The sequence below is a fragment of the Myotis davidii genome, unplaced genomic scaffold (assembly GCF_000327345.1).
Source record: "Myotis davidii unplaced genomic scaffold, ASM32734v1 scaffold259, whole genome shotgun sequence".
Lineage (NCBI taxonomy): Eukaryota > Metazoa > Chordata > Mammalia > Chiroptera > Vespertilionidae > Myotis > Myotis davidii.
The window spans coordinates 6,300,640-6,318,911 of record NW_006292687.1 but is presented as its reverse complement, the minus strand read 5'-3'; the positions used below and the strand labels follow the sequence as shown (position 1 = coordinate 6,318,911).

At 57.0% G+C, this 18,272-nt stretch overlaps 1 protein-coding gene across 1 annotated transcript in view; it reads right to left on the bottom strand.

The window, feature by feature from the left end:
* Positions 1-10,381, bottom strand: part of LOC102773921 (CUGBP Elav-like family member 4) — a 15,798-nt gene extending 5,417 nt beyond the window's left edge. The window contains exons 1-8 of the mRNA XM_006766113.2: positions 10,362-10,381; positions 10,045-10,130; positions 9,735-9,814; positions 9,203-9,346; positions 8,107-8,254; positions 6,220-6,369; positions 2,369-2,431; positions 1,356-1,439 (exon numbers count right to left, since the gene is read on the bottom strand). Coding sequence (XP_006766176.2) covers positions 1,356-1,439; positions 2,369-2,431; positions 6,220-6,369; positions 8,107-8,254; positions 9,203-9,346; positions 9,735-9,814; positions 10,045-10,130; positions 10,362-10,381 — 775 coding nt within the window. The remainder of the gene's footprint in view (positions 1-1,355; positions 1,440-2,368; positions 2,432-6,219; positions 6,370-8,106; positions 8,255-9,202; positions 9,347-9,734; positions 9,815-10,044; positions 10,131-10,361) is intronic.
* Positions 10,382-18,272: the final 7,891 nt, after the last annotated feature.

The following is an 18,272-nucleotide window of genomic DNA, read 5'->3' as shown; positions in this document are numbered from 1 at the left end:
CCCACCCCCAGGCATGCCTGTGTCCCTACCTCTGTGTGCCCCTGAAGCCTTCCCCAACAACCCCACCCCCAGCGCCGTGGGCCCTCCCTTGTACACAGCATGGCTCCGTAGGCATCTGGGTTCACATCTCACCCCTCCCATGCCCTGCTCCCCAGGGTCGCTCATCCGGGTTACCCTATTCAGGGAGAATGGGGACAGTCGTGGGAGACCCTAGACCAGAGGAGAGGCTGCAGTGGCGACTGACCACACAGGATCTGATGTAGCGAACCGGACGTGACGGTGGGGATGAAGCTGCCCACAGATGGAGAGAAGGTGTGAGAAGGCGTTCAGAGATAGACCCATGGGGTGGTGCACAGTGTGAGGTGGGGGCAGGGCAGGGAGCAGATGGAGGGCCTCAGCCCTTCAAGCTCTAGGCCTGTTCAGGGCCTGTCTGACTGAAGGGATTTGGACCGCAGGCACACATGCTAACTCCCCCCAGCTGTGGGACGGTTCACTGGAAGCAGAGGTGGGGAGACCTGGGAGGGGCTGCGGGCATCCCTCCTGCCCAGCCCCTGCTCAGGGGAGGGCAGAGGGGATTGTCCTGGGGCAGACACGCCAGTGGTGCTGGTGCAGTGGGTGCGGCAAGAGCTCATGTGGGCTACTGGAGACCAGTGGACCCCCTGGCCATGAGGGCTACTGGGCAGTGGTGGCCTCGCTGGCAGGGTGACCTTTTCATGGGGTTGGGGAGGACAGGACCTTGTTAGTGTTCCTACCCTGTCAAGCTGAGCTCGTGCAGGCCATGGGGCCCTGAGGGCGGGCTTGTTTATCCAGCTCCTGTAGGTCTCCAGCTCAGGAACGGGAGGACACTGGGTCTTAATGAGTCCCAGCCTCCCTGGGCACTGGCCTTGCCTGGCCCACCCTGGTCACACCAGGGCCTCTGGATGTGGCTCTCCAGGATCTCCGTCTCCCCAGAGGCTGGCACTTAGGCCCCTATCCCCATCTGGCTCACCTGGTCACCCAGAGGGTAAAACTTCTGACAATTCCCCCGGCCCCCGCCCGCCCCATGCCAGCTGTGAGCATCCCTACTTCTTCCCTTCCTCTCCACTGGCGGAGGGGGAATTCTTGGGCCCCCAAGTCGTCCAGGGTCCCACCCTCCTAACCTTCCCCACTGGGGTTTGCAGAGCTGCCCCGAGAAGCCCACCTCATGCTGCATTGGAGAGCGCCGCGTCTCACAATCCTGCCCTCTTCCCTCACCTCAACACAGCACACAAACATGGTCATTTTTCCAACACAACGCCTGCCGAAGACCCAGGAGCAGCCTCTTTGTGGGGAGAAGGGGACGGGGAAGGGCCTGGGAGCCCGGCTTGCAGACTCACCTTCTCGCTGTTGCTGGGGGATCATTGGAGGCGGCTGAGGGAAGGCCTGGCTTATCTGACCATAGGCAGCAGGGTAGGCGGCTGCTGGAGGGCCAAAGAGAAGAGGCAAGAGAGCAAGACAAGACGACAGCGACACGGAGAGACAGGGTGAGAGGCAAGAAGGAAGAGACATTTCAGTGTTGAGCAGCAAAAGCAGACCAGTCAAAAGTGCACTTCAGTGCAGCCACGTAAGATAAAGCTGGCGGTCAGGAGTAAAGGAGAAGCGCGCAGTGAAGATGAGAAGTGTGTGTGTGCACAGGTGTGTGCGTGTTTGTATGTACACAGGTGTGTGTGCGTGTTCGTGTGTGTGCGTGCTGCCCGGCCCAGGGGTGGGAGTGAGAGAAGCATGACTGCCAGCTTGCCTTGGGCTTTCTATAGTGGCTGGTCCCCTTCCCATTCAGTGACCCAAGGCCATCTACCCCTCCTTTTCCTACCTCTGGCTGCCTATCCTCCCTGCTTGGTCAGCCTTGCTCACACCAACTCCCACTACCTGGCAGGGGGGAGGAGGGCACGGAAGGTTGAACTGCTTCCCTTCCAGGGCCTCTCCTTCTCTCAAACCCAGGCATCTAAGCTTCCAGGACCGGCAACTGTGGACTGTGGACTGCGGTGGGCGGCACCCCAGCCCCCACCCTGCCCACCCCATGCTGCTGTGTGGCTTGGTGCTGGATAAACTAGACACACTGGCTTGGCAGCCCCATGGGAAGGAAATCTGGCCTCAAAGATGATAACTGCAAGGTCACCTGGCCTGAAGTTCTGACCACCCACCTCTCCAAGGGCACCGTGGAATGCTAGGGGCCTGCGAGAGGGTGCAGCCTGAAGCAGGGGCCTCTGGAAGTATAGCCCTCCCTCCTTTCACCTCAGCTCCCCACTACCCTCCCTCCCTCCACCTCTCCCTCCCCTACAGTGCCCGGCCGAGGCCTAGGTGGAAATGAGCAGGGCTGGGGGAGCAATGGGCACGTGTGGGTACTAACGACCTGCATATTGCTGCACTCCCGCGTAGGCCTGCTGCAGGGGATCCGCGGCCGTGGGACTCTGCGCTGCAGGGGAGCCAAGGGGCAGAGGTCAGTGATGCCCCCCCAAGCCAGCCCCTCCCCCACCACGCCCATGGAGATGGCACTGTGGCTGCATTGCCCTTCCCAAGCACTGTGGTGTCTGCCCTGGGGCAGGTCATCTGAGTGCCTGCCTTGCTGGGGTTCCCCCATCTCCAGTCCAGGGTCCTTAGTAGGATGGAGGTTGCCCCCATGGCTGGGGGATGCAGCCTACAGCTGGCCTGGGGTATGGGGGTGGGGAGACAGATGCTTTATGCAGAAGGCTGGGAAGGGCTGGGAAGAAGATGCCAGAGCTTGGCCATGAGGGGCTTAGTGGGGACACATGAGGGACCTGGCCTAGGAGAAGAGCTGTGGAAAGTATGGGAGAGGCTGTCAGGAGGCTGGTCTCATCCTCACTGTCCTTAGCAGAAGTCGGGGGGCAGAACCCAGCTGGTGAAAGAAAGGCACAGGGGGGCCTCACCCTGCCACTCTGTCCTCCTGGGCCAACCATGGCTGCTCAGGCAGAGGGACCCCCTCCTGTAGTCTAGGGAGTTGGCACAAGGCACGAGGCTTCCATCCCGAGGCCATGGCTAAGACACCTCGGGCAGGACTGGCCACACAGATGAGGCCTGCCTGTGGGCTGGGAGAGGAGTGGTGCCCACAGACACTGAGGAACCAGCAGGCCAAGGACCTTCCTCCAGCCCAAATTTGTGACTCTTGGATGTCTACTGCCCGGTACGAGAAGAAGGCCCTCATTCTGATACTTGGGCAAGAACTGAGGGCAGCCGGGCTGCGGAAGGCTTGGTCCACTTCTGTTGCCTCTGCTGGGTCTTGGAGGCTGTGGGCCGAAGCCTAGTGCAAGGCCAACAGTGGGCACTGCCTTTGGTGGTGATGGCTAGTGGGACTAGGCTGGCCTCAGAGGCCTGGAGAGGTGGGTGGGGACAGATCTAGCCGCAGTATGTTCAGAGAAAACTGGGTAACACAGGGAGGCAGAAAGAAAACCATCGGGACTCACCTGCCTGGTGACCTTGGTCGCCAAGCTAACTGGCAGTGCCAGACTTAGGGGCCTTGTAAACCAGGAGGAATTCCCCACTTCCTTCCTGAGCTCCTGTTTCTGAGCTTCAGTAACATCCCACTCCAACAATAGCACCTGGACCTCAGGGCAGCCAGGGAAATCATGGGGCAGAGAAGCTTAAAGACTGCGGGCTGCAGCAGGGGAGCTGGGCCAGGGCTGCTCAGAGGGGTGGCTGAAGTCGGATCCTAGCCCTGTCCCTCTCTTCCCCCCACTCGTGGGGCCTGGAGCCAGGAGCTGCCAGTGCTGAGGTGGTAGTGGTGGTGCTTGGGGGTGTCTGCTCCTCCCTGCTGCTCCCTCTCCCTGACTCTGCCTCAGTTCTCTGGAGGGAAACCCACCTTGGCTCTTGGTCTCCCCAGCCCCTCAACCACATCCTGCCTTTATGCAAATTAAAGAGTTATCTCTATCTCTGGCCCACAGTGTGGTGCCCTGTGTAACATAAAACCTGCACAGCTCACTTGACAGCCACGCGCTCCCCCATCCCCCCTCACCCCTCACACACACACACCCTCACACATGCACAGCGCTAGGTTCATAGCAAGTGCTCAGCAAATACTGCGACACAGGAAAGAAGGAATCGTCCTGAACATTTATAGAGACACCCCTACAGGGGTGTTATGTGGCAGTAAAGGCCACACTATGTGCTTTCAACATGATCTCGATGAGTGAAAGGGGAGAGCAGGGAAGCTACCTGGGGCTAGGAAGTGGAGGAAGGCAGTTCTGAGACCCTCTCTACTTCTCTGCTTAATGACCTCATTAGTAACTGCCAAAGAGTGAACATTTTGAAGGATCTCGCTCATTACAGCGGCTCCAAACTCCGCATTTAAAGATGGTAAATTAATTTTTTTAATGTACTACTTTTCTCCTTTCCTTCCCTCCACCCCTCCCTCCTGCTCCGGCAGGGAATTGTTTATGGGATATGGCAGATTGTTACAAATGGGGGAGAGAAACAGTTCCAAAGTCCACGGGGGAAATAGCTCACAGATGCTGGTGGGGGTGGGGAAAGAACAGGTTTGTCAAAATCCAGAGCTCCAGATGGGCTTGTGGGCACGGAGGCGGGGGAATGAAACCACCCAGATGTGCGGGGACTGTATCTCCCAGCCCAGGAGCCTGAGGCAGGAGGAGCCCAGGAACCTGAGATTGGTGGGCCCACTCCCACCTCCAGCTGCCCAGCCCCTGCCCTGCCTCCCTTGCCAGCCTGGACTCTTCATCCTGAAACAACTCCAGACCCAGGGCCCTGCCGCTTCTCTCTCCAGGCTTCTCCGGCCTCCTCTCTGCGCACTGAGAGGTGAGTTGAGGGGCAAACACTAAGACAAGACAAGCACTTTGAACTCCACACTCCAAGCACTCCAAGTTCAAAGTCAGCACCGCCTCCTCCGGTTTTCTCTGGCACAGGGACCTTGCCCTCTGCCGATGCTGGAACTTTTCTATTCTCTGGGGGTCTGGGCCTCACTCCTGAAGTCATTAGCAGACACTGAAATCACAACCTCTGGGCTTCTGTGGTTTTACAAAGCCACACAGTGGATTCTGATGGACAACCAGAGTGGGCAGCGTTACTCTGCCGCCCACGGCTGACCCACCTCAAGCTGACCTCCTCTGCCCTGGTTGGGCCAACCTCACCATCCCTGGCCCACCAGGCAGGCCCCCCCCCCCCCCACTGGGTCTCCAGGACAGCCGCTCCCTAGGATGTGGCCCTGGTTTGTCCGTCCTCTCCTCTCCAATTCCTACCCATTGTCAACGTCCGTCTGAGCCTCCTGGAAGGCAGCTCTGCTGGGCTTCTTCAGCCTATAGAACCTCCCTTTCTTTGAAACCTTTAGCGCCTCACAATGGAAACATTCACTCTTGATCAGACTCCATTCTGCTTATTCTTCCAACATCCTGTCGACGTATATTGTGTTCCTGACTGGACTTTGACCTCCAAGGGGAGAGGCCCCCCATCCTGCCCACCTTCTGGGGGTCCCCTTCCACCCAGCACAGACTGGGCACTTACTTGTACTTATGGGGACTCTGCAACTTTGTCATCTGCCCTCTAGGAAGGAGGACAGCACTCCTCGCATCTCTGAGACATTGTCCCTGGCTAGTCTACCTAGGGCTTCAGGCTCAGCTCTCCTGCTCTGTCCATCCTCAAGGCCAGAGATGGGAGCTGCTTAAGTCAACTGGACAGTCCCACCACGAAAGAGCTGCTAAGTTTGAGAGGAACAGAGTTAATCAGGCCCTGGCCTCCCGGATCTTGTGTGTCAGAATTAATCAAAGCAGGACCAGGGAGCTGTCCCAGGTCCTGACCTTCTGTGCAATGTGCTGATAGGGGTTGTGTGTACTCCAGTATGTACCAGCCAGAATGTCAATCTACGTATTTCCCCTTCCTTCCCCAAAGAGTCTTTTCCTACTTAACACTAAGTATACTTATTATTTTAGCTTCTGTCCCACGACTTCTTATAGGTCAAATTCACTCTCTATTAATTTGCAGCTACTAGCCTCTGGTTGTACAATTACTGCATCGCTTGGAATGCCTTCTTTCTCACCTACCAGACAGACACCTCCCCAAGGATGGGAACTTGATTTCTCCCACCAGAGGTTCCCTGATCTCCCTGATCACATTTGGGGTTCCACCAAGGAATGGACGGAGGGCAGGAGCCACACATTTCCGGTTGTAACAGCAAGGGCAGCGGCAGAATGGATGAGGGGTATGCTGCACGGGTAAGGAAGGGCTGCCAGATGTGCTTACCTGGGTAGGGGTGGATGCCATTGGCAAACACAGCTTCTGCAGCAGGTTGCCCATTGGCCTGTGGGGGGAGGCCAGTGAAGCCGTTCACCCCAATGGGGGACGGGATGCTAGGCACGGCTGGTGCAGTGATGCCCGGAGGGGTGCTGCCACCTGGTTTCAGAGATGGGGAGGGTGGAGGAGGAGGGGAGGCAAGAAGAACAAAGGTGAGAAAAGGCCAACCCACGGAGCTCCACCTCCTGGCTCCAAGGGCCTGGGTGTACACTTGGAACGCACACACTGACTCAATCACATCTTGGGTCACCTCCATGCATGGAGTGGTTCCACTCACCCCATCTGTATCCACCCTTCAAGGCAGAGTCCAGATCCTATCTACCCCATGAAGACTTCCCTGAGCACTGACCACTCAACCTTGGAACTACAGCACATAGACTATTCTCAATGCCTTTGAATTTGACCACACTTGGTCTTCCCTTAGTCCTTTCCAGTGGTTCTTGCTCACCCCAGCTAAGTCAGGACGGGCTAGGCCCTGTTTAGCCATCAACGGGCCTCTAGGTCGCTGGCTCTGCTCTCTTGCCTGGATCACAGAGGGGCTGATCTGCCTCCCCAGGAAGAAGTTTTGCTACGTGGGTGGAGGAAGTCCTAATTCTGGAGCTCCCCTGCAATGAGGGAGAGAGGACTTTGCAGAGTCCAGACTCAGCCCTATTCATACACAATAGACACCTTGGCCTCCTCCTGCTGAGATTATGGTTACGCTCACAGTGGGGAGAGTAACGTTAGGGTCAGATGACAATACACTGTGCCCTCTCGATGCCAGGTGGGTGGAACCCAAGGGGTGGCTGGCTTGGTGATTGTACTAAGGCCTCAAAGCTGGACAGCGCCTTCCCCTTCATGTAGAAAGCAGGATCTCTCTGTGGACTAGGACATGAGGCTGGCCTGGGTCCAGGAGTATCCCTAAACTGGGATCAGAGCTATGAGGTAGTACTCAAGTTGGGCCTAGAGATGGCACAGTCTTTTATGGACTGTATCTGGGCGAGGAATCGCTTGGAGGTGTAAGGAAGGCTGTTGCTATGACCTGGGTGTGGAGAGCGAGGAAGCTTGGTGAACGAAAGCCCAGGCTGTTGGGCCAGCCCTCGGGACTAGACAAGGTTTTCTCAATGTTGACACTATTGACATTTGTGGTCAGACATTTCCTTGTCATGGGGGCTGTCTTGTGCATTGTTGGATGTTTAGCAGCAACCCTGGCTTCTACCTAATACATCAGAGTTCACTCCCCTCCCCAAGTTGTAACAACCATTAGGGTCTCAGGACATGGCCAGATATCCTTGGGGTGGGGAGAGAGTAGGCATGAAATTATTGCCCCAGTTGAGAATCAGTGAACTGGATACTAACCAGGATCCAATTAAAAACACACTTTGTGAGCAGGGCTGTTTCCCACCCGCCCCCCGTCCGTTAGTGACTCTGTGGTTCTCTCTTGCGTGTTGTGTAGTTCTCTTGGGAAAAGCCAGTGAGTCTGTGTTGGGTTAAAGGGACATTTAAAAATCAGCTCCTTCTATGCTTGGGCGAGGGACCAAACAAGGCCACAGAAGGGGCAGGGCTCTTCTCCCCTCAGACCTCAAGGGGAGATGGGTTCATGTCAATTTCTTTCCAAAACAACATGAGTGAAATTCCCACCCCCCTGAAACCATAATAGGACTTCATGGGGCCCACATCCCATCTTCCCTTGGTTCCCCTGAGATCAGAACATTTTGAGACAAACTGCTGGTAGATGAGGCCTGCAGGGGACCATGTGCTGTTTGCCACAAGGTGGTCCAATGTAGCCAAAATTGGCCAAACAAAAAGTCTGGACCTGGGTTCAGCTGTGTCCTGTGTTGGTACCTGCTGGCTCACCTGAGGTTGGGGTCATGGGTGCGGCTGCCAAGCCGTTCATGTTGAGGGCCGCCATCTGCTGCATCTGGGCGGCGGCGAAGGCAGCCATAGGGTTCAGGTAGCCGCCCTGCGCGACTGATGCCATTAGTGCCGCTTGCTGCTGCATCAGCTGGGGCAGAAGGAGTGGAAAAAATATCATGCGCTTCCAGGGGGGGCAACCCTCCCCCCAGGGGGCTCAGCTCCTGGACACCAGCCCTCCTAGGCCCTGAACCCCAGGGAGCTCAGGCACAGCTCCCCACCCCCCAGAGAACCCCGATGTCTCCCCCATTGCTGCCCTAGCTCTTAAAGGCTATTAGAAACTGCTCCCAAAGAGCTAGCTTTTCCAAAGTCTTCATGGGGCCCACATCCCGCCTTCCCTTGATTCCCCTGAGATTAGAACATTCTTGAGACAAACTGCCAAGCAGATGAGGCCTGCGTGGGCACCGATGCCATGGGAGTGGATGGCACCAGTGGGGGTTGTGGCTACAAATATGGGAGGCAGCTTAGGGGAGAAGCTGGCCAAGAAGGCCCCAAGGTAGAAGGAAGAAGTTGGTGAGCTAGGGGCCGGGGAGGGAGGGGGGAAGAGGGAGAGAGGGAGACTGCAGCGGAAGCATTGGTGTGATGGGCTCTGAGGAGCCACACAGGACCCCTGCCAGAAGTGACCAGAGGCTGGAGCACACCCTTCCATGAATGGGGGCAGGGGTGGGTGGTGACACCCAAACACCTCAACCTCTCTCCCCACTTCCATCGGTGCTTCCTAGAGCTTGACTAGCAGGGGAGCGTTCAGGATAGCCCACCTTGCTGCCCTGCCTAGAAGCTGCCTCTCAAGCTCCTCCCCTTAAGAACCAGGGCAGCAAACCACCACTCCTGGTAGCCACCCTCCCTCAGCCCTCTCTGGCCTCTACCCGGGGGTTCATTTCCGACCACTCCTCACTCCCCAGGGCGGGGGCAGTGTTTTCTAGGCCAGAAACACAGGGCTCGCCTGGCAAAGACAGGTGTCCCTGCTCTGGGGTTCTGAGCAGAGTTAGCCGAGAACCCCTGCCCATACACCCCAACCCCCGACTGCGCCCCCACTTACTGCCTGTGCGTAGGCGCCGTAGGCCCCGAACGGGATGGCCATGGGGTTGAACATGCCCATCTGGCCAGCCATCTGCTGCATTCGCCGCATCGTGCGCTCCTTGTCAGTGTCGGCGAACTTGACCACCAGACTGGACGAGGCTCCCTGCAGCCGGGACTGCGCGTGAGGCCCACCTGCCCTAGCTGCCTCTGCTCCCAGCTGTCCAGCTGTCCATGCCCCTGGCCTAGGCCCTCCCTCTCCTCTGGGGAGGCGCTTCTGGGGGTTGCGGGACGGCGCTCGCCCAGGGGTCTGGGGTCTTAACTGGACTGCGGGCCAGTTCCTTACATGTCTGGCCTCAGTGTCCCTGTCTGAGATATGGGATAGTGGTAATGCCTTCCTGTCTCATGCAAAGGCAGTGAGCAGCGAGGCCAGGGTTTTGCATGGTAGGGACCGTGCAAGGGTGGGCAGGGCCCTGCGGGCGCTCTGGGATGGGCACCGGTGTCACCTGGCCGCTGCCCGCGTTCCAGCCCCACCCAGGGGTGGCCGAACTCACCGGCATGGTCTGGCTGCCATGCAGCGCGTTGATGGCGGCTTGCGCCTCGGCGTGGGAAGAGTACTTCACAAAGGCGCACCCTGGGGGGACAGGCGGTGCTGAGCCAGGGCCCAGGGCCCAGAGGGAGGCCAGGGCGAGGGCGGAGAGGCGGGACGAGAGAGAAAGACCGAGAGGAAAGGGGAGCCACCGAGAAGCAGAGACAGAGAAAGACCTCGATAAGAGGCGGCGCACGTCGTCCTCAGACTGCTGCTTGTTGAGCATACCCACGAAGAGTTTTCTATCTTCTGGAACAAAATTAGGAGATGCTTACCGGGGCCGGGGGGCCCGGCGGCGCGGGGGAGAGCCCGGGGGGAACCGGGCACCGCGGGAGGAGAAGGGTTTCCGGGGAGGGAGAAGCTGGGCAAAGCGAGGCGGGGCTCAGACCCGAAGGGCAGGAGGGTAGCAGGAAGAGGGCGTGGTTGGGGGTGGGGCTTAGCTAGTGGGGCAGGGACGACGGGGGTAGAGGCTAGAGGTAGAGGGAGGGCCAAGCCAGCGGAAAGGGTTGGGTGAAGGGGGAGCTGGATTGCAGCGACTCTGCCCGCTCCTGTCGCACAACGAGGGAGCAAGGCCATCGGCCTGGCCACTCACCTAGGCACGGGGTCATTCATGCAGTCCTGAGGTCCCTTCTTCCCTCGTCTCAGACACACTCTTCCTCATCTACCTTCACTCACAGCTGCCAAAATTAACTCACAACAAGCAAGTGTGCCACAGGGCCTTTGCATGTGCTGGTCCCTCTGCCTGGGGTGCCCTCTGCATCACAAGGCTGATTCCTTCTCTTCTCCTAGGTCTCAGTTTAACTATTGCTTCCTCATCAAGGCCCCTCCTTCCACCTCTCCTTTATTCTCTGTTTCAGCCCCTCACTCCCATGGCCTGATTTTTAAAAGATAATTACTTCATGCTTTGCCTGTGTGGTTGGTTTCTGTCTAGCTCCCTGCCAGTGCCCTCCTCTCCCTTCACCCCCGCTATGTTCCCTGGGGAAGAGACTGGGCCTCTCCTGGAGCAGCAGCGCCTGGCACATAGTAGGCCCTCCTGGAGCAGCAGCACCTGGCACCTAGTAGGCCCTGGGGACAGAGTCCTGGAATGAGTGAATGCTCTATGCCATTCCATGGGACACGTCTCCTTTCTATCCCACATGTTTTCACCTCCTTGATTCAGGCCTCCCTATTTGTTCATGCTGCAAAATTCAGCCCTGGGAACTTTTGGAGAGCCTGAAGATTGGGTTCCCCCAACAGCTTCCCCACACTTGTGTTGAGTACCAAGTGGTTTGTTGACACAATTCAGCTGTGTTTAGGCTGACAGATTCAAACAACTTCACAAAGATTTCCCACCCTGCACGTTCTTGTTTCAACATGACGTCACACCTCCCACTGAGAGGCTGGGGTCCATGTCCCCTTCCCTTGAATCTGGGTGGGGCTTGTGACTGCTCTAACCAAGCAAGAACAGCAGAAGTGATGCTCGCTGACTTCCAAGGCTAAGTCATCAAAGGGATCAGTTTCCACTCAGACCTCTCTTTGGGGGACGCTTGCCCTGTAGCAGCCGGACACCACGCTGTGACGCACACCTCAGGGGCCCACACGGTGGGTGCACACAGAAAGGAACCAAGGCCCCAGCTGACAGCCAACACCAACCACCAGACTTTGAAGTGAATGAGTCCCCGGATGACTCCTGGCCCAGCCTTTGAGTTTTCCAGTAGAGGCCCAGACATCCTAGAGCAGAGACAGGCCTTCCATGCTGTGCCCCGTCTGAGTTCCTGACCCACCGAATCCGAGAGCATAATAAAAGGTTGTATCATACCCCTCACTCTGGGCTACATTGTTATGCAGCCTCCGTAGCTGGAACAGGGGCCCTGTGGCGACAGCACTCAGCAGGCACTCACTAGATGTCTGTAGACGGTTGAGTGACTGGCACACATGGGCACAGGCAGCTAAGGCTGCAGAAATGCATCCTCCACCCCCAAAGCTGCAATATATCATGTATTGATGGTTTTCTTGGAAGGCGGGGGCACTCTGGGACCATGTCCCTCTGTATCCAGGGCAGTGGGTACCTCCTGCCCCAGAGAGCCCCCTCACCCACAGCCAGGGGAGTTCATATAGAGCTGAGGGCTGCCCTGGTGTCTCGAGCGAAGCAGGAAACCTCCGGGCCCCAGCTCTCCTTCACAAGCCACCCCAGACTCCTCCTCTTCAGCAAGCCCTATCCGCTGCCCTGCTGGTCTGCCTCACCCAGAGCACCCAGCACTGGGCATGTCATCATGATGAGGTGGCCCTGGGTTCCAACTCCTTCCACACCCTGCTGGCATCAGTTCCTGTTTCTAGTTCTGGGTTAGGGCGCACTAGCCTGGACCTCCACCACGGGAGGGCTTTAGCCAAAGCGGGGGGGCCTGGAGGCCCCACCCTGCCCACTGTCCGCAGCCAGACACCATGCTGTGACGCACACCCCAGGGGCCCACATGGTGGGTGCACACAGAAAGGAACCGAGGCCCCAGCTGACAGCTAACACCAACCACCAGTCTTTGAAGTGAATGAGTCCCCGGATGACTTCTGGCCCAGCCTTTGAGTTTTCAACCAGGCTTCTGGGCCTTGGAAGGGCTGGGCATGCCCCGGTCTTATCTCCAGGGCTCACCAACTCCAGCTCTGGGCTGGGGGCAAAGACTGGGAAACCAAGAGAAAGGGAGAGAGACAGTAAAAAGGGGTGAAGCTGAGGAGGGATGGCAGAAGATGGGGTTAGGAGCAGAGAGGGAGGGAAAACGGTGAAGATGGACAGAGTAAAAGGAATCAGAAACAGACAGCAGAGAGGAGAGACCTGCAGGAGGAGAGGGAGGGGCAGAGGAGAGGAGGTGGGAGGGCTCATGTCTAACTCCCAGAAGCGCAGCACTTGACCTGAGGTGAGCAGGGAGCTTTTAAAGCCTCTCTTGGAGTAACTGAAACTCCTTTCCAGACCTAGACAGTGCACCCCATCCCACTGCCAACACCTTCTAAAGGTTCCCCATTAACAGGATTTTCAGAAAGACAAAGAAGTGAAAATCACCCCCTGCTAATACCAGGCCATCCTGCTTAGAAATTCCCTGGGAAGGAAAAAGGAAGTGAAGAGAAGGCCCTCCTAGCCTGCACCTGATTTAAATGTGGGAACACACCTCCCTGCCTTCTCTCCTGGTGTCTGAATGTATTCCTTTATTATCATCATGACGGCTTTCTGATTGCATTAAAATTCATCCACACGTGCCTTTCTATCAGCCACTTCCCTTTTCCCAGGGTTTGATTTTTTTGTTGTTTGTTTGTTTTTTTGCTATTTCCTTCTCCCCTCCCGTGAAATCTCCCTTCACTGTGCAGTTAGCAGTTCTAGGCCTGAGTCCTTCCTTCTTGAAATCTTTCCAACATGAAGGGGGCCAGGCTGCCCTCTTCCTGGTTGGCTAGGTTTCCCCAGGGAAGCTGCAACCTCCTGACCTTCTGGAAGGCTGTGGAAACCAAAGGACCCTGGCTGCAGACTCCCTTCCTCCAGGGGTGCTTAAGTGACCCCACCCAATGCAAAGGCTGGTTTGTTTCTAGGACCTGAGAACGAGTTCATGTTGTGCCCTCTGCAATTTCCAATTGGCTTCTGTCACTGGGTGAGTGAATATAAGCCTTGTCTTTCAGACCAGGGGCTGGAAGGACTCTGAGTCCAAGGGCAGATCTCCTCCTTCTGGCCCAGGCCCTGGCTTGGACCCCAGCAACCCCTCATCCCAGCTGTCAGCTGCTCCCACCTTGGCCTTTAGGTCAATAAAGCAGGAATAATGAGGCCTCCTCATGGGTGGATGCACCAGGAGGTGCTGCAGGGGAGCCTGGCCAGCAGCAATGACTGTAGTGACAATCATCACTTGGGGCTTTCTATCTAGGACAGCGGTTCTCAACCTGTGGGTCGCGACCCCTTTGGGGGCCGCACGACCCTTTCACAGGGGTCGCCTAAGACCATAGGAAAACACGTATATAATTACATATTGTTTTTGTGATTAATCACTATGCTTTAATTATGTTCAATTTGTAACAATGAAATTGGGGGTCACCACAACATGAGAAACTGTATTAAAGGGTGGCGGCGTTAGGAAGGTTGAGAACCACTGATCTAGGGGGAGGAAGAAATGGAGGCCCCTTGTTTGCCCTGCCCTGCCTTGAGGAGACAGAGGCCATAGAGGGGAGAGGTCAGAGTCCACATTGGGGCTAGCACTTGAAGTAACAGGTTGGACCAGACTCCGGCTGTGGCGGACCAGTTGAGATGGACAACTTCTCCAAATCCTCCCACCCCCTGTGCCCTCCTCTCCCTCTGGGCACGTTCCCAAGGGGCTGTCCCCAAGCTGTGCCTTCAGATGACAGAGTCTGAGATGATTCTCAGGAGCCCTTCTTGATTTCCAATTTTTTTTGTGTGTGGGGTGGGGTTAGTTATTCTTTCTTTTAAAAAAATATATATATTTTTATTGATTTCAGAGAGGAAGGGAGAGGGAGAGAGAGTTAGAAACATCAAAAGAAGAATAACTGATTGGCTGCCTACTACACACCCCCCTACTGGGGATTGTGCCACCTGGGAATGTGCCCTTGACCAGAATTGAACCTGGGACCCCTTTAGTTCTCAGGCCAACGCTCTATCCACTGTGCCAAACCAGCCAGGGCATGGGGGCGGGGGTTACTTTTTCAATGGGTGTGTATGAGGTGGGGGTGCATTGTCCTCAGATCCCTGGAGAATCCAGTCTCTGGCTCAGGCTCTGCCATGCAGCCCCCACTCCCTTCCCATGAGGGGAAACAGCAGGCCTGGCTGTCACATGCAGTAGCTCGGGACCACAGGCAGGAGGGGCCTGTGGGGGAGGGGAATGGGAACACCCGGAAGGCTTCCAAGAGGAGGTGGGCTGGAGTCATGCTGCCCAGGGGCAGGAGCGGGGGCTCCAGGCCACAGCAGAATTAGAACAGTTTGAAAGGTGGAACACCCTCTTTTGCGGCTCTTTCCACCTGCTCCCCAGTGGCCACTGCCTATGGCCGAGCTCTCAAGAGGGGGTCCTGCCGAAGGCCGCCTTTGCTTTTCCATGCCTGCTCCCTCTCCCACCAACACACCCCTATCCCCATCCTCTGGCCTCCAGGCTCCTGTATTTTCTCAGAACCTCAACTGAACTCTGAGCTTGTTTCCCAGCCTATAGCGAGTAGTGGGTGCCACCTCCACCTCCACCTCCAGGAAGCCATAGGCACTCTGACAAGATGGGATTTCTCCGTCTGAGGAGCCAGTCCTGCTCCTCACTCAGGCAGGCAGTCGGGGAAGGACCAGGGCTCGCTGGAGCGGTTTGCATTTTAAAAGGAGAGCCCAGGAAACAGAGAAGCAGGCACCCAGGGCAGGTTTAGGACAGGCCCTAGGAGCAAAGTTTCAGGGTGGTGCCCCGCCTCCACCCATGGGTGGGGGGGCCTGAGGGAGGAGGAGGGGGCGGGTTGTAGCAGCACCACTTGACTTGCCAAATGCCAGCGCCCTGGCACTAATGCTCAAATTCCAGTTTAATTTCCAAAATTTGATTCGCTCATTACCATCGGCATTAAACAATATTTCCTGCTTAAGGACAGCCGGCTGCTGGGGCACTGGACGAGCTCAGATGGTTAATGCCTTTTATTGCCGCAATAGACTTTTACTGTTCTCTCCCTTCCAGCTGCCGGGGAGGGTTTGCGGAGGACCGGAGCAAGGGAGAACCGGAGACTGGGGACCAGGATGGGGAATGAATGGCTTTGAGGGCTGTGGCTTCTCTCCTGCTCATGAGCTATTGGCCCCTGGGGTGGGCAGACAAAGCCAAAGGCAGAGCCCAGAGCCCCCTGCACCCCTGCTCCCCAGCTGTGGACAGAGCCTGGAGCCCTGAGCACTGTCCCTGACAGGGCCCTTGGGCATCCCTTTGGGGACTTCCCAGGGCACCTCCTGGATCCAGAGGCCACGTGCTCTCCCTGGAGATGACCTCGGTGTCCCAGGGCCCACAGGCAGTGGGTCAGACCAGGGGGACGCCTGTTCCTTCTCTCTGACTTCTCGGTGGATCAGAGAGAACCTTCCATTGAAGGGGATGAGAGGAAACTGGCTCCTCAGGAGGACTGGCGGGGCAGGGGTTGGCTGTGCCACCTTAGCAAGTCATGGACCTCCTCTCTGGACCTCAGTTTCTTTGTCTGTAAAAGGGGAGACAATCGCATACCCCGCTCAGGGCTGCTGGGGGATTCAGTGAGTGGAGATGTGTGAGGTTTCTGCCCTTACTGTGCTGATGACAGATATTCCTACTGTCACCCTGAGGCGCCAGCTGGTAGGTGGGGAGGCCTGCCCACACCTGCCCCCCAGGGTATGGAGGGGACACCCAGGGAATGAAAGAATGCCTTTCCCAGGCCAGCCTAAGAAGCCGGGATTCCCTTTGCACCCCTTGACCAAATGGGGGACCACTGAGAAGCTCCCAGTCTCCTCCAGGAGGTGTACCTGGATTCATCTAGAACAGGAGTCATTTCCCCTGAAGGTGCTGAGGCCCACTGAGTGCCATTTCCACGAATTCTCCTGACCCAGCCTCATCAAACACCCATGGCACCCGAGGGACCAGTGGGGACCACACTGATCATCTGAATCCGTGCATTTTCCATGCTCCCGCCCTCCCCCCTAGTCCGGAGGCCTCCTCTGCCTCCTCGAGCCCTGCCTCACTCCCCAGGTGGGTGCACAGCCTCAGACCCGCCTCTGGAGCCGGGGCGCAGTGGACAGGTCCTCGTTCCTTTTGTGCCTGGGAACCCGACAACGGCTCATCCTCCGGTTGGAGTGAGCAGTTTCCAGCCATGCCATCCACACCAGGATGAAGGGCCTGGATTCAGACCCCTCTGCAGCCCTGGGACCAGGCCAGCTCCCCTCCGGAGAGCATGGGACCTAGGAGGGATCTCAGCGTGAAGCAAACCAGTAAAGTAGAGGAGTGATTCCCCCACTTTGTCCCCACAACACACACTGTCTCAGAGGCAGCAAGGGCGCAGCTGGGCGGGAGCAGCCTCCGGAGGGAGGATGAAAGCCTTCCTGCCCAGGAAGAAGGCTGAGGGAATCATCAAACCAGATCAAAGGCTGCTGGGGATGGGGAGGCATGAGCCGCTGAGATGGGGCTCCCCCTCCACAGGGATGCAAATGAGGACCCTCTGCTGCTCTCGCCCCCAGGGGAGGCAGTGCCAGGCCTTGATCTGTGGGGCTCCCTCCAGACAGTCTCTGTTTGAAGTTGGGCATGGGAGGAGGCAGAAGACTGGAGAACACATCTAGTCCCTAGTAAAACTAGATGCGCTTCCCCCACTCGCATTCTTTCAGCCAACTCTGCCTTCCAATGCTTCAGGGTGGACCCAGGCCATGAGAGTCACCTCCTCGCTGTCTCCTGGCACCCACCCAGGCCCCTGCTCTCTGCTCCCCACCCAGAAGCTAGGAGGGTGAGTTAAATCCAAGGCAGATCTTGTCTACCTCCTGCTCAACCCCACAGTGGCTCCCATCTCATGGAGAATGAGCCCAAGTCTTCTAATGACTGGTAAGGGGCTACACAGGAACCCCACACATTTTTTTTTCTCCCCTGGTCCCTCCCTCCCTCCCTCCCTCCACTCCAGGCATATAGGTCTCTCTGGTATCTCAGGAATACTCCATGCACATCCCTGCCCCAGGACATTTGCACTTGCTATTCCTCCTCTTGTCTCAGAGATCATGTCTTAGACTTCTGCAGGAATCCTCAGAAAGTAGGGAGTGAGTGTCCACTGGAGATGAGTGGCCATCAGCCCCAGTGTGGGCAGAAAGCCTGGAGTGATGAGCTCTGTGGGGGTGGGGGTGGGGGTGGGGTGGAGAGGGGCCTAAAGGCTTGGGCTGGGTACTGAAGAATTAAGGGCAGGGATTGCCAAGTGGAAAAGGCAGGAACAGGAATCCCAGATTAGGGAGCAGCATGTGCAAAAGCATGAGTGTGACAGGGCATGTGGTGTGAGGGACACACACACACACACACACACCTTTCCTCTTTCCTGTTCTCCTACCCACCATATTCTAAACGCTTCCCCCGAGGCCCAAGGCCCAAGACCCAAGGCCTGGACCCTCACCTCTGACCATGGAAGCCTGGCCTGGGACTCAGACCTGGTCCAGGCTTCCCACCTGGCCCATTCTCACTTCCCACCATTCCTCCCTTGGTTCAGCCTGGCTCCTTCATTCACAGACCAGCCCACGCTGCCTCAGTGTCACCCCAGTCCCTTCATAACAGCTGGTAGGACTCGACTCCTACATCACAAAACCTCTGCTGCCCCCAGACAGCCCTGGACAGACCGCCTCCCTCCCTGGGGCCGGGTGATGCTGCTGCCCGTGGCCGCAGCTCTAAGTGGCTTGCTCCAGGAGCAATAATAAAAACCATAGCAGCAATAATAAAAATCATCACGGCTCTCATTTATGAAACTTACTAGGACCCAGAAACTGAGGTAAGCACTTTACAGATATAGCAGTTATTTTATTGTTTTCACGGTATAGATGAAGAAACCCAGGCAC